Source organism: Prionailurus bengalensis, chromosome C2 (assembly GCF_016509475.1).
Source record: "Prionailurus bengalensis isolate Pbe53 chromosome C2, Fcat_Pben_1.1_paternal_pri, whole genome shotgun sequence".
NCBI classification, from domain to species: domain Eukaryota; kingdom Metazoa; phylum Chordata; class Mammalia; order Carnivora; family Felidae; genus Prionailurus; species Prionailurus bengalensis.
This window is the reverse complement of record NC_057350.1, coordinates 153,385,921-153,401,988: the sequence shown is the minus strand read 5'-3', so window position 1 is coordinate 153,401,988 and position 16,068 is coordinate 153,385,921. Positions and strand designations below refer to the sequence as shown.

Here is a 16,068-nt window from a genome sequence, read left to right as displayed (position 1 = left end):
CCCTCATCACAGATTTTCAAATAAATAAAATAAGCATTATACACATTCCCATTTCTTTCCATTGCATCCCTCAAAGCGTAAAAAGAAATTCCCTGAAGGTCTCCAAAGCTTCCAGAATCCCCAGAAAAGAGAGATCGGTGAACAGGGCGGGGATGGTGCTGAGGTTGGCACCCAGTGCCTGGCACAGAGGGTCCTCCAGCCATCAGGAGGGGACACGTTGTGGGGGGCTGTCCCCAACAGTGTGCAGGAAGCAGCCGTGAGAGCAGAGAAGTCCTTCCGGGCACCGGAGGGCTGATGGGATAATGTCATCATTCCCAGCCTTTAAAGAATTTTTGGTGCAAAACCACATAGAGTTACTTACCCTCTTAGCAAAAGCTTAAGAGCAGCTATCAAACCTGTCTTGCCAGCTCTGCTGGGCTCCTTCCAAATAAGATTACGTAAACGAACATGCTTGCAACCAGAAAGGGCTGCACAAACACGAGGCATCATTCTCCCCCAGCTGTGGTGTGGAGTGACTCGTGTTCTTAGGGGACTTGCTTCTGTAACTCTGTGACCTTCATGAATTCATCCGTGTGAATTAGCGTGGCTATTAGCCGTTCGTTCGTTCTCACTGCACTGGAGTGTTCCATCACGTGCTTGTGCTGCGATCGACTTCTCTGGTCTTCTGTGGTGTAGGTTTGCTCTTGCCGGTTCAGTATTAGGAACCGTGGGCTGCTCTCAGGCTTGTAAATGTCCGTGACTGATTGTTCCTTATTTCGTCTCTTCTGTGTAACAGGTGTTGGTAGTAAAGTGACAACCTGAGTACGGATTTTGTTTCTAGAGCCTGTTGTGTTTGGCTAGCACAGCGTTTGGTTATTCAGTCAAATACCTCTGCCCGAGCGGGTGCCGGTGCTGCCTTACTCTGGCCTCATGCGCCCCTTCTGGCCCTGCAGGCATTTCCACCGTTGGCCCCTGAGCCTATAGGCTCTACCTCTTTTTCTAGTAATTAATGTTTAAAATTCCAACATAGGGGGCGCCTGGGTGGCTCAGTCAGCTAAGCTCAGACCATGATGACACAGTTTGTGAGTTCCAGCCCCGCACGGGGCATGCTGCTGTCAGCGCAGGGCGCACTTCAGGTCCTCTGTCTCCGTCTCTCTCTCCCCATCATGTGCGCTTGCACATGTGCTCTCTTTCTCTCTCAAAAATTAACAAACGTTTAAAAAATTTCTCGAAACAGATACATTTATTGCTTTTGATCAGTGTTTAGAATTTATATTCTACTCGGTGATGATGGTCTCCACCGAAAGACATTATGTTCCCTCTCTACTCTCCTGTCTTTACCTCCCATTTTCCAGTTCCAGAAATGTTACTGTTCAGTGTGCATTATGCATCAATAATTACTTAAATTATACACTTGGTTGCTTTCTTTGATTGCCACTATTAGATCACACATCTAAGTGGTTTTGTATTTGTATTTCCTCTTTGCTTCAGGACATCCTTGACCCTTCGTTCATGTAGATGTGGGAGTGTGGGGGATGCTCTCAGACTGTAATAAAATACTTCAATTTTGCTTTCACACTTAAATAATACTTAACTGACTGAGCCACCCAAGTGCCCCTGTCTCAAAATAAATAAACTTTAAAACAAAACAATGTTTTGTCCTCTTCTGACTTTTAGTGTCGCCAGTGAGAGGCCCATCTGAATGGTATTTTTGTCTCTGCAGAATCTTCTAGAATCTTTTCTTAGGGTTTTGAAGTCTCTCAGTTAAAGTTTAGGTCTCAGCCTTCTTCCTTCATTGTGGTGAGTGCTCATTTCATTAGAATATATCTGACATTTTCTAGCTTGAGGAAATTTATCACATTATTTCTCTGATGATTTCTTTCCCTTCATTTTCTCTGTTCTTTTTACTAGAATTCATATTGACTGGTGGTTTTCAGCAGAGGCAGTTTTGCCTTTTATCCCAGAGGATATTTGACAATATCTGGAGACCTTTTTGGTGTCGCAGACGGGGAGTGCTGCTCTCGTGGGCAGAGGCCGGGGTGCCACTGCCCATTCCACAGGGCACATGCCAGCCCTCCACAGCAAAGAATTATCCAGTCCAAATGCCACCTGTGCCGAGGTTGAGACACCCTGTACTGGACCAGCTGTTGGCCCTCTGGCCCTAATTTCGCTTTGCTTTGTTTCATCACAGAACTTGTCACTATCATGCTCTATTTTCTAATTTATCTACCTGTTTATGGTCTGTCCTTCCTCAACTAGAATGTGAGCCCCCTGAGAGGAAGGGTCTCCTCTGTCTTGTTAGACCACCTGTTCCCACCTCTTAAACCACTCCCCGGTGGTAACTGGGCTCTCCCTAAATATTTGTGGAATTAATAACTAAAAGGATACTTTTCTCAACTGTCTTGGCTGTGGGTTCACAGTACTGAATGAGTAATTGGGTCTCAGTCTCGACAGCAAGCCTGGGTTCCTGTTCAAGTGCAAGATCCCTTCTTAACCCCGTGCCCCCCCACCCACACCCCACCTACCCCAGCAGGAGGGCAGCCTAGAGAGGCTGTGACAGTAGATGGGGTGACAACAGACACCAGATTTTTTTTTTTAAGTTTTTATTTATTTATTTTGAGAGAGACAGAGACAATGCGAATCGGGGAGGGGCAGAGAGAGAGAGGGAGAGAGAGAATCCCAAGCAGACTCCACAGTCAGTGCAGAGCTCGATGCAGGGCTCGAACTCACAAAACCACAGGATCACGACCTGAGCAGAAACCAAGAGTCCGACACTTAACCGACTGAACCTGACCACAGGCTCCCTGACCACAGGCAGATTTAAGTTGAATCTTCTAAGCATTGTACAAGGTTAGAAGCTGGAGTCCTCTCTACAAAGGCTCTCCACATGCCGCAATCAGCAGGATTTTTTATTCTGCTTAGAAGGTGAATGTAGGGCATTTCTCTGATGGGTGCATGTCTGTTCCTTTTCACGTCTGCCCTAGCAGCTCAGTGTTACTCAAGTTCAGCTTTTCCTCAGGCCCTCCAGGCACCCTCTGCAGGTACCACCTCTGGAGGGCAGGTCTTTAGCTTGAGGTCAGGTGCTGCTGCTGCTCATTGGAAGTGGGTAGACAGAGAGGCTGAGTCTCACATTTCTGAAATCATTGGTCTACTCTCAGTGCATCCCCACCAACACTTAGCATTAAGCACCTTTGAATCGTTTGCTAATCTGATGGATGGAAACTAGTATCCCAGTGTTGGTTTAATTTGTGTTTTTCTTCATTAATAACGAGTTTGAACAGCTTTTGTAACTTTGGTTTTTCTCTCTGTGAATTGGCTGGTTATATCCTTCATCATTTTCCCCGTATTGTATTTCCCTTCTTATTCTTTTTTTTTTAATTAGTTTTTTTAACGATTTATTTATTTTGCGAGACAGAGACAGAGCGTGAGCAGGGGAAGGCAGAGAGAGGAAGACACGAAATCCAAAGCAGGCTCCAGGCTCTGAGCTGTCAGCTCAGAGCCCAACACAGGGCTCGAACCCATGAACTGTGAGATCATGACCTGAGCCGAAGTCGGATGCTTCAAACACTTGGATCCTTGTCTGCTTTCTGTGTTGCAAACATCTCCTGTCATTTGTCTGTTAACCTTATTTATAGTGTCGGCAACTGAACAAAATTTCGATTAAATGAAACCCACCAATTTTTCATCTTAAATTTTATGTTTTTGAGATATTGTTTAAGACGTTTTACCATTGCCACAGAAATGTTTTTTTTACATTGTGTACTGTTAGTGTAACTTCCACATTTAGGACTCTGATCCATCTGGAGCTCACCTTTATGAATGGTGTAAATTGGGTCCTGGCTTAATTTTTTTTCATATGGTGACTCACTTCTCTTTTCCTGTATTATCTGTATGTAGTGCCCTCTTTATCATTTATCAGGTTTTTATATATACATGAGTCTCTCAGGGCAGCTGCGTGGCTCAGTCAGTTACACGTCTGACTCTTATACCGACTCAGGTCATGATCTCACAGTTGTGGGATTAAGCCCCACATCGAGCTTGGCACTGAGCATGGAGCCTTCTTAAGATTCTCTCTCCCTCTTTCTCTGCCCCTCTCTCCCCTAGTACTCTCTAACTTGCTCAAAATAAATAAATAAACAGCAAAAAAAAAAAAAAAAAAGAAAGAAAGAAACCTTTCTACGTGGGTCTCTCTCCACACCCCCTTTTCCACTCCATTGGCTTATTGGTCTGTTCTTGGGACAAACTATTATGTATTGCGGTTTTGTAGTTGTATTAGTTGTCCAGAGCTGCATAACACAGACTGGACAAAATATTTATTTTCTGAGAATCCTGGAGGCTAAAAATCTGAGGTCAAGGTGTCAGCAGGGTTGGTTTTCCTGAGGTCTCTCTCCTCGGCTTATAGATGCCTGTGACTTCACATGGTTTCCTCTGTGTGTCCTTCTCATAAGGACAGTAGCCATGTTGGATTAAAGCCCAACCTAGTGGCCTCATTTTATTTATTTGTTTTTTTAAATTTACATCCAAGTTAGCGTATAGTGCAATAATGATTTCAGGAGTAGATTCCAGTGATTCATACCCTATGTATAACACCCAGTGCTCATCCCTTAGTAAGTGACCTCCTTAATGCCCATCACCCATTTAGCCCATCCCCCTCCCTCCCACAACTCTGTTTGTTCTCTATATTTAAGAGTCTCTTATGTTTTGTCCCCCTCCTTGTTTTATATTATTTTTGCTCCCTCCCCTTATGTTCATCTGTGTCTTAAATTCCTCATATCAGTGAAATCATGTAATATCTGTCTTTCTCTGATGAATTTCTCTTAGCATAATACTCTCTAGTTCCATCCACATAGTTGTAAATGATAAGATTTTATTCTTTTAGATTGCTAAGTAATACTCCATTGTATATATACCACATCTTCTCTATCCATTCATCCATCTATGGATGTTTGGGCTCTTTCCATATTTTGGCTATTGTCAATAGCGCTGCTATAAATAAGCACTAAGGTGCATGTACCCCTTTGAAACAGCACACCTGTATCCCTTGGATAAATATGTAGTTGTGCAGTTGCTGGGTCATAAGGTAGGTCTATTTTTAATTTTTTGAGGAACCTCCACACTATTTTCCAGAGTGGCTGCACCAGTTTGCATTACTGCCAGCCATGCAAAAGAGATCTTCTTTCTCTGCATTCTTGCCAATGTCTGTTGTTGCCTGAGTTGTTAATTTTAGCCATTCTGACTGGTGTGAGGTGGTATCATTGTGGTTCTGATTTGTATTTCCCTGATGATGAGTGATGTTGAGCATTTTTTCATGTGTCGGTTGGCCATCTGGATGTCTTCCTTGGAGAAGTGTCTATTCATGTCTTTTGCCCATTTCTTCACTGGATTATTTGTTTTTTGGGTGTTGAGTTTGATAAGTTCTTTATAGATTTTGGATACTAACCCTTTATCTGCTATGTTGTTTGCAAATATTTTCTCCCATACCATTGGTTGCCTTTCAGTTTTGCTGATTGTTTCCTTTGTTGTGCAGAAGCTTTTTATTTTGATGAGGTCCCAATAGTTCATTTTTGCTTCTGTTTCCCTTGCCTCCGGAGATGTGTTGAGTAAGAAGCTGCTGCGGCCAAGGTCAAAGAGGTTTTTCCTTCTTTCTCCTTGAGGATTTTGATGGCTTCCTGTCTTAACATTTAGGTCTTTCATCCATTTTGAATTTATTTTTGGATATGGTGTAAGAAAGTGGTCCAGGTTCATTCTTCTGCACGCCTCTGCCCAGTTTTCCCAGCACCATTTGCTGAAGAGACTGTCTTTATTCCATTGGATGTTCTTTCCTGCTTTGTCAAAGATTAGTTGGCCATATGTTTGTGGGTCCATTTCTAGGTTCTCTGTTCCGTTGATCTGAGTGTCTGTTTTGGTGCCAGTACCGTACTGTCTTGATGAGTACAGCTTTGTAATACAGCTTGAACTCTGGGATTGTGATGCCTCCAGTTTTAATTTTCTTTTTCAGGATTGCTTTGGCTATTCAGGGTCTTTTCTGGTTCCATACAAATTTTAGGATTGTTTGTTCTAGCCCTGTGAAGAATGCTGGTGTTATTTTGATAGGGATTGCATTGAATATGTAGATTGCTTTGGGTAGTATCAACATTTTAACAGTATTTGTTCTTCCAATCCATAAGCATGGAGCATTTTTCTATTTTTTGTGTGTGTCTTCTTCAATTTCTTTCATAAGCTTTCTATAGTTTTCAGTGTATAGATTTTTCACCTCCTTGGTTAGGTTTATTCCTAGGTATTTTATGGTTTTTGGTGCAATTGTAAATGGGGTCGATTCCTTGATTTCTCTTTCTATTGCTTCATTATTGGCATATACAAATGCAACCAATTTCTGTGCATTCACTGTATATCCTGCAACTTTGCTGAATTCATGGACCAGTTCTAGCAGTTTTTTGGTGGAATCTTTTGGGTTTTCCATATAGAGTATCATGTCATCTGCAAAGAGTGAAAGTTTGACTTCCTTCTTGCCGATTTGGATGCCTTTTATTACTTTGTGTTGTCTGATCACTGAGGCTAGGACTTAAGTACTATGTTGAATAACAGTGGCAAGAGTGGACATCCCTGTCAAGTTCCTGACCTTAGATGGAAAGTTCTCAGTTTGTCCCCATTGAGGATGATATTCCTGGTAGGTCTTTCATATGGCTTTTAAGATCTTGAAGTATGATCCTTCTATCCTTACTGTCTTGAGGGTTTTTATCAAGAAAGGATGCTGCATTTTGCCAAATGCTTTTTCTGCATCTATCGAGAGGATCATGTGGTTCTTATCCTTTCTTTTGTTAATGTGATGTATCATGTTGATTGATTTGCAGGTATTGAACCACCCTTGCAGCCCAGGAATAAATCCCACTTGATCGTGGTGAATAATTCTTTTAATGTATTTTTAGATCTGGTTGGCTAGTATCTTGTTGAGGATTTTTGCATCCATGTTCATCTTGGAAGTTGGTCTGTAGTTCTCCTTTTTAGTGGGGTTTTTGGTTTTGGAAAAAAGGTAATGCTGGCTTCATAGAATGAGTTTGGGAGTTTTCCTTCCGTTTCTGTTTTTTGGAAGAGCTTCAAAAGAATAGGTATTAACTCGTCTTTAAATGTTTGGTAGAGGGACGCCTGGGTGGCTCAGTTGGTTAAGCGTCCGACTTCAGCTCAGGTCACGATCTCGCGGTCTGTGAGTTCGAGCTCCGCATCGGGCTCTGTGCTGATGGCTCAGAGCCAGAGCCTGCTTCCGATTCTGTGTCTCCCTCTCTCTCTGCCCCTCCCCCATTCATGCTCTGTCTCTCTCTGTCTCAAAAATAAATAAACATTAAAAAAATAAAAATAAAAATAAATAAATAAAATAAATGTTTGGTAGCATTCCCCTGGAAAGCCATCCATCCCTGGACTCTTCTTTTTTTGGGAGTTTTTTGATTACTAATTCAACTTCTTTACTGGTTATGGGTCTTCAAATTTTCTATTTCTTCTTGTTTCAGTTTTGGTAGTTTATATGTTTCTAATAATTTGTCCATTTCTTCCAGATTGCCCATTTTATTGGCGTATAATGCTCATAATATTCTCTTATTATTGTTTGTATCTCTGCAGTGTTGGTTGTGATCTCTCCTCTTTCCTTCATGATTTTATTTATTTGGGTCCTTTTTTTTTTTTCTTTTTGATCAAACTGGCTAGGGATTTATCAATCTTGTTAATTCTTTTAAACATGGTTCTTGGAAACTGGTTTCATTGTTCTGTTCTACTGTTTTTTGGGTTTCGATAGCATTGATTTCTGCTCTAATCCTTATTATTTCCTGTCTTCTCCTAGTTTTGGGTTTTATTTGCTGTTCTTTTTCCAGCTCTTTCAGGTGTATAGTTAGGTTGTGTATCCGAGACCTTTCTTCCTTCTTTAGTAAGGTTTGGATTGCTATATACTTTCCTCTTATGACTGCCTTTGCTGTATCCCAGAGGTTTTGGGTTGTGGTGTTATCATTTTCATTGGCTTCTATTACTTTTTAATTTCTTTAACTTCCTGGTTAACCCATTCAGTGTTTAGTAGGATGTTCTTTAGTCTCCAAGTATTTGTTGCCTTAAGTTTTCTCTTGTGGTTGATTTTGAGTTTCATAGTATTGTGGTCTGAAAATAGGCACGATATGATCTTGATCTTTTTGAGGGTTGATTTGAGGGTTGATTTGTGTCCCAGTATGTGATCTATTCTGGAGAATGTTCCTTGTGCACTCAAGAAGAATGTGTATTCTGCTGCTATAGGATGAAATGTTCTGAATATATCTGTTAAGTCCATCTGGTCCAGTGTGTCATTCAAAGCCATTGTTTCCTTGTTGATTTTCTGTTTAGGTGATCTGTTCATTGTTGTAAGTGGAGTGTCAAAGTCCCCTACTATTATGGTATTATTATCAATGAGTTTCTGTAGGTTTGTGATTAATTGATTTATATATTTGGGTATTCCCATATTTGGAACATCTTTGTTTACAATTGTTAGATCTTCTTGGTGGATAGACCCCTTAATTATGATATAATGCCCTTCTTCATCTTTTGTTACAGGCTTTACTTTAAAATCTAGGTTGTGTGATATAAGTATGGCTACTCTGGCTTTCTTTTGGTGACCATTAGCATGATATATGGTTCTCCGTTCCCTTACTTTCAATCTGAAGGTGTCTTTAGGTCTAAAATGGGTCTCTTGTAAATTACATATAGATGGATCTTGTTTTCTTATCCATTCTGTTACCCTATGTCTTCTGATTGGAGTGCTTAGTCCATTGAAATTTAGAGTGAGTACTGAAAGATATGAATTTATTATCATTATGTTGCCTGTGGAGTTGGTGTTTCTGGTGGTGTTCTCTGGTCCTTTCTAGCCTTTGTTGCTTTTGGTCTTTTTTTTTTTCTTTTTTTTTTTCTTTTTTTCATCTTTTCTCCCCTCAGAGAGTCCCCCTTAAAATTTTTTGCAGGGCTGTTTTAATGGTCACAAACTCCTTTAGTTCTTGTTTGTCTGGGAGACTTTTTATCTCTCCTTCTATTTTGAATGACAGCCTTGCTGTATAAAGAATTCTTGGTTGCAGGGGCACCTGGGTGGCTCAGTTGGTTGAGTGTCCAACTTTGGCTCAGGTCGTGATCTCATTGTCTGTGCGTTCGAGCCTCGCATTGGGCTCTGTGCTGACAGCGCAGAGCCTGGAGCCTGATTTGGATTCTGTGTCTCCCTTTCTCTCTGACCTCCCATCTCTGGGTTCCATCCCTCCCATCCCTCCTCATGCTCTGTCTCACTCCATCTCTCAAAAATGAATAAACGTTAAAAAAATTATTTTAAAAAGAATTCTTGATTCCATATTTTTCTGATTCAGCACATTGCACAGTGGCAATATATCCTGCCACTCCTTTCTGGTCTGCCAAGTTGCTGTGGATAGGTCTGCTGTGAACCGGGTCTGTCTTCCCTTGTAGATTAAGGACTTTTTTCTCTTTCTGCTTTCATGATTCTTTCCTTGCCTAAGTATTTTGTGAGTTTGACTATGATATGCCTTGTTGATAGTTGGATTTTGTTGAATCTAATGGGAGTTCTCTGTGCTTCCTGGATTTTGATGTCTGTGTGTTTCCCCAGATTGGAAAGTTTTCCACTATGGTTTGCTCACATAAACCTTCTACCCTTTTTTCTCTTTCTTCATCTTCTGGGACCCCTATGAGTCAGATGTTACTCCTTTTTAATGAGTCACTGAGTTCACTAATTCTTATATCGTGCTCTTTTGCCTCAGTTTCCCTCTTTTTTTCTGCTTCATTATTCTTCATAAGTTTGTCTTTTATATTGCTGATTCATTGCTCTGCTTCATCCATCCTTGCCACCATGGCATCGATTTGAGATTTCATCTTAGTTATAGCATTTTTAATTTCATCCTGACTAGAGTTTACTCCTTTTGTCTCCCCAGAAAGGGACTCTATGCTTTTTTCAACCCCAGCTACTATTCTTATTATTGTGATTCTAAATTCTGGTTCAGGCCTCTTGCTTGTATCTGTGTTGATTAAGTCCCTGGCTGTCATTTTTTCCTGTTTTTTCTTTTGGGGTTAATTCCTCTGTTTCATCATTTTGAAGGAAGAAAAGGAATTAATAAAGTAAAAAAAAAAATTTTAAAAACACATAAAAAACTAATAAAGGATGCTAGATCCTAGGTGTGTTTTGGTCTGGTTGTTGAAAGCTTGATAGATTAGAGAAAAAAGGGAAAGATAAGAAAAGGAAAAAAGGGGGGGGGGACAAAGCTTTTGAAAATTTAAAAAAATACAATAAAATAGAATAAAATGAAATGATGAAGGTAAAAATAGAATTAAAAAATTTACAAAGAAGTAAAAAATGTAGTAGAGAAAAATCTTTTTTATAAAAACAGAAAATAAGGGGTGCCTGGGTGGCTCAGTTGGTTAAGCAACCGACTTCAGCTCAGGTCATGGTCTCACAGTTCGTAGGTTTGGGCCTCACGTCAGGCTCTGTGCTGACAGCTCAGAACCTAGAGCCTGCTTCAAGTTCTGTGTCTCCCTTTCTCTCTGCCCCTCCCTTGCTCGTGTTTTGTCTGTCTCTCTCAAAAATAAATAGCAAAAATTAAGAAAAGTCCAATTGGAATTTTTATTTAGGTTGCAATGAATTTATAGATTAATTTGCAAAAAAAAATAACACTTCTATGATATTAATTCAAACCCATCCAAGACCATGGAATATCTTTTAATTTACTTAGATATTCGTTTTTGTACTTTATTATTTTTTTAATGTTTATTTATTTTTGAGACAGAGAGAAAGAGCATGAGCAGGGGTGGGGCAGAGAAAGGGAGACGCAGAATCCGAAGCATGCTCCAGGCTCCCAGGTGTCAGCACAGCCCGACATCAGGCTCAAACTCACAAACTGTGAGATCATGACCTGAGCTGAAGTTGGAGGCTTAACCCACTGAGCCCCCCCAGGCACCCCTCCTTTTTGTACTTTAATAACAGTTTCAATTTCTTTCCTCATAGAGACTTTTGAATTTTTTGCTAAAGTATATCCTCACTAGATTACATCTGGTTGCCAATGTGAATGGTAATTTATTTTCTATCACATTTACTAATTGATTATTGCTAAAAATGCCATTGATTATTATAAGTTGATTATTGTATATGGCAGCCTTATTAAACTTTAATTAGTTTGCTTATTTAAAATTCTTCCAATTATATAGTATATTGTCTGTAAATAATGGTAGTTTTTTTTCTGTTTTTTCAATCCTTAAATATTTATTTGTTGATGTATTTATTTGTTTTATAGGTATGGCAACATCACTAGTACTATGTAACAGTGTACTGGATAGTATGAGTCTCTGTTTTGTTCCTACTATTAGTTATCTATTGCTGTGTAACAAATTACCTCAAGACTTAGAAACTTAGGGGCGCTTGGGTGGCTCAGTCAGTTGAGCGTCTGACTTTGGCTCAGGTCATGATCTCATAGTTTGTGAGTTCAAGCCCCACATCAGGCTCTCTGCTGTCAGCTCAGAGCCTGCTTCGGATCCTCTGTTTCCCTCTCTACCCCTCCCCTGCTCACTCGCTCTCTCTCTGTCAAAAATAAATAAACATTAAAGAAAATATTTTTTAAAAGACTTAGCAGCTTCAAAAAACAATGAGCATTTATTATCTTGCATGGTTTCTGTGGATCAAGAATTTGGGATTCGCATAACTTAGTAGTTCTGGCTGAGGTCTCTTATAAGGTTGAAGTCAGTATGTCATCTGGGGCTGCGGTCATCTGAAGGCTCGACTGCAGTAGTCATCTGAAGTAGTCATCTGAAGGCTTGACTGGGTTGGATCTCCTTCCCAGGTGACCAGCTCACATTGTTATTGACAGGAAGCTGCAGTTCCTCACCCTGTAGACATCTCCAGGGGACTTCTTGAGTGTCTTCATGACATGGCAATTAGCACCCAAAGTGAGGGATCCAAGAGACTAATCTATAATAGAAGCCTCAGTGTCCTTTATGACCTAGACTTGGAACTCATACTCCACATTTTACACAATATCCCACTGGCCACATGAGTCAGCCTTATTGAATGTGAGAGGGAATGACATGACAGTAAAAATATCTGGAGGCAGGGGTCATTTGGAATCCATTTTCGGGGGTCTGAGAGGCAAAGCAGTCTTAAAGAAAATACTTCTGGTTTGTTAAGAGTGATGATTGTTGTAAATTTTGGATATATGGCTTTTATTAAGTATGTTCCCTTCTCTTCCTGGTTTGTTGAGAGATTCTGTTCTTTAATGATAAAAAATGAAGACAGAGGTCAGTGGGACAGCAGCCTGACAAGCAAATTACTTCTGACAAACCTGTGGGGCACCTCGGTGGCTCAGTCAGTTGATCGTCTGACTCTTGATTTTGGCTCCTGTCGTGATCCCTGGGTCATGGGATTGAGCCCCAAGTTGGGCTCCATGCTGAGCATGGAGCCAACTTAAGATTCTCTTTCTCTCTCCCTCTGCCCCTCTCCCCCGCTCTCTCTCTCTCTCTCTCTCACTCTCGCTCTGTCTCTAAAAATTAAGGGAAAAAAAGTTTAGTTGTGACAAGCCTGCATGGACAGAGCCAGCTTTGGATCTCTCCTTGAGTCCTGTGTGATGAACAAGAGGCATTGGTCGAACACAAGCCCTTCTTGGCTAAAGAACTCTGGAAAACAGTATTTTTTGCCTTGGGGAGATTGTTGCATCCATTCAGGTGTTTCTTTTTCCTTGCAGTGCCCAAGACAAAGATTTTGGCCACTGGAGGGGCATCTCACAACAGAGACATCTTACAGGTATGTGCTGGTAGCAGGCTAAACAGAAGGGCCTCTTCCATGTCAGTTATTCCTAAGACCCAGACACTGTCTAGTAAGGACTGCCTCTTCCCACTCTTGCAGATGTCTGACCATCAGGCTATCACATCATAAGGCTGCCAGTATCTTACTGGGACATTGAGCATTTTTTGATATAGCCTGAAGCTGTATCAACTATTGACTTGTAATATACCTGTCTTAGGTAAGGTTCTCTTGAAGAAGAGCCTGAAATGGGAATTCTCTCTAAGTGGGTTGTTGAGAAGGTGCTCCCAGAAGAAAGAGAGTGAGGGGTGCAGGTAGGGCAGGCGGAAAAGATAAGCAAGAATCTGGTTTTGGCTTTAGCTCTATCCCATAGGAAAGATCTGAAACATGATCTGTATGGCAGACATGGTTCCACCTTGGGTAAGGGGCCAAGTGGCTACCCTGGAGAGAGGTGAGAACAACCCTCCTAGGAGGGGCAGCTGTGAGTCATTAGCAGCTGATACAGCATCTGGGGGAAGGATGCACACCAGTCCAGTAACGGGATTCAGATGGGGCATCAGTGGCATTCACTATATCATCTCTGGTCAACTAAGACTCCCAAGTCTTTTCCATGTGAACTTCTCTTAGTATAGGTCCTCCGTTTTAAATTTATAAAATTTATTTTGGGGACCTAAATGGGAAATTTTACCCTTTTCCCTATAAAACATGCCTTTGTTAGTTTGGGTTTGTTTGGTCTTGTTGATATTAGTCTGATACCCAGCCATCTCCACCTTGGCCATTGGCTAAGCATACTTCCTAAATCTTCCTTCTTGTCTTTGATAAAATGGTTAAATAGTGCAGGGACAACCTGGAGAGCTGTGGCTCTCCACTAGAGATGCCCCCCCAGGTCATCCTGACTCTATTATTACCAGGGTGGTATGGCCAACTATACTTCTTTAAGGCAGTAGAGGTGGACTGGAAGGCATCAGAAGACACATGAGGAAAGAGAGCCTAGAAAATGCATGTCAGTGGGGTGCCTGGGTGGCTTTGGATTTTGGATCTCCCTCTCTCTGCCCCTCCCTCGCTTGTGCTCGCTCTCAAGTAAATAAACTTTAAAAGGGGGGTGGCGCCTGCGTGATTCCTTTGGTTAAGCATCTGAGTTTGGCCAAGGTCATGATCTTGTGGTTTGTGAGTTTGAGCCCCGCCTTGGGCCCTGTGCTGACAGCTCAGAACCTGGAACCTACTTGTGATTCTGTGTCTTCTGCCCCTCTCCTGTTCATGTTCCATCTCTCTCTCTCTCTCTCTCTCTCTCTCTCTTTCTCTCTGTCAAAAATTAAAAAGGAAGGAAGGAAGGAAGGAAGGAAGGAAGGAAGGAAGGAAGGAAAAAAGGAAAAATGCATACCAAAGTGTTCATATTCCCTCTGAGGAACAACTTACGACAGTAAGAACCTCTGTCATTTCCAGGTACTTGCGGATGTGTTTGGCGCCCCAGTGTATGTCATAGACACTGCCAACTCTGCCTGTGTGGGCTCTGCGTACCGAGCTTTCCATGGTAAGTCGATGGATGGGGAACAGAGGCTTCTGGAAGAGTTGGGGCACTGGCTGGGCTGAGGAGGATAGAAAGGGGTGATGGGCAATCCCAGTCTTAAGGACATTAGAGTCTTGGGCTTTAGTTTCATTTTTCTCCCTCCTAGCAGGTGAGAACTAACCCAAACCTTTTGTTCCTTTATTCTGTTCTTAAAAAGTAGGGAAAGAAAAGTAGGTTTCTAACTGAACAAGGCTTGGTCACAGTCAGGTTCAGCACAGGGACATTGGGAAGGGACACAGGACGTGCTTGAGAGTGCATGGGCAGGGGTCTAGACGGCTGGTGGGCAGGAGAGGTGGATGAAGTCCAGAGCCATTATTTTCAGCAAATGCAGGAAGTGGAGACAAAGATGAAATTCAGAGCCAAGCAGTCCAGTACCCTGGACAGCTCCACAGGGGACCATCTATGCGATGGCGGCCTCTCTGAAACTCGAGATAATGAAAGAATCTCCCTCATCTAGGCGGGTTCTTGTGGGAGCAGCCCATGCCCACAGTGGCCCCATTTAGTCAGTTTGTCCTGTCCTCTGCCTGCTCGGACTGCTCTTCCAGCTGCCCATTTACCTCAAGGGCTCTCTTCCCTCTAGCGGTTCCATTCTTCGGGCATTTACTCTGAACTTTTTAACACGCCTATTTAAACTTACGTTTTTCTGTCAACATCGAGAATTAATCAGGGACTAGATCCTTCTCTTAATAATTAACCGCTTCCTCCTTTGTCCCTTCCCTCTCCGCCCTGCCCACCTCAGCCCACATCATACCACCTCCTGTGTCAAGATCACTGGGCAGTTTACTTCCAGGTTATTTTTTTAATTAAACTTCTTTTCATGTTGGCTTTTATTTGCACCTCCCTATGAACTTCTCTTTCTCTCTCTTTTGATTCCTTGTAACTTCTTTCTTCTTCTTCTCTTCTTTGATAGTTTTGTTGGAATATACCACCTAGATAAGTTTAAGAAGAAATTCAGTAGGTGATCATTTTGGAAGCCTTACATGTCCAGCATGGACTTTATTTCCCTCTCCAAAAGAATGCTACCTTGGCTAGGCAAAGGACCCCAACTTCAAAATACTTCTCCTTAGCATCTTGAAAATACTGTTCCATAATCTTTCGGCATTTAGCGTTGCCCATGAGAAGCCTGGGGCCTACTTCCTGCTCCTCCTGCTGCTGAAGCAGGAAAGGAGCTGCCTACTTCGTTTCTTTCTTATTTTTCCTTTTCTTTGCCTATTTTGTTGCCAGAGGTCACCTGGGGTACTGCCTCACTCTGCCCTCCAAAATCAGAGCCTGAGCTAAGTCCTAGCACACCAGTCCTCACCCTGAGGTGTATCAGCCACTTCATGTCTATTTTCCCCAGCTGCATCCGGGATGAACCTCACACATAGTCTCTGGGTGAGTGGAGAGGGGACCAGTGTCTTTTGATTGGTCTCCGTGCTGGCCTCCCCACCACTCATCCCATTCCCTGTTCCCCTGCAGCTCTGAGCTGGGATATCCCAGCATCTCGTTGGAAACTGGGCCACATGTCTTCACTGGACCCTCCCTCACTCATGGTGGTCCTGAGTTTCCCTGTCAATCTGATTCTACTTCTTAAATTGCCTAGAAAGTCCTCACTTTTCTTGTCCACCTATGGCAGTCTTTCCTCTTCTCCAGGCCTGCACTCATTTACTTGGTGAGCATTTATTGAGTGCTTCGGGTATGCAGGTGTGTGCTAGGCACCAGGGCTCTTGTGGAGACCCAGTCCCTGGCCTCGCAGAGC

General features: G+C 42.1%; 1 protein-coding gene across 1 annotated transcript in view; it reads left to right on the top strand.

The window, feature by feature from the left end:
- XYLB (xylulokinase) overlaps nt 1-16,068 on the top strand; it is a 60,518-nt gene that overhangs the window by 35,709 nt on the left and 8,741 nt on the right. The window contains exons 16-17 of the mRNA XM_043595733.1: nt 12,705-12,763; nt 14,207-14,294. Coding sequence (XP_043451668.1) covers nt 12,705-12,763; nt 14,207-14,294 — 147 coding nt within the window. The remainder of the gene's footprint in view (nt 1-12,704; nt 12,764-14,206; nt 14,295-16,068) is intronic.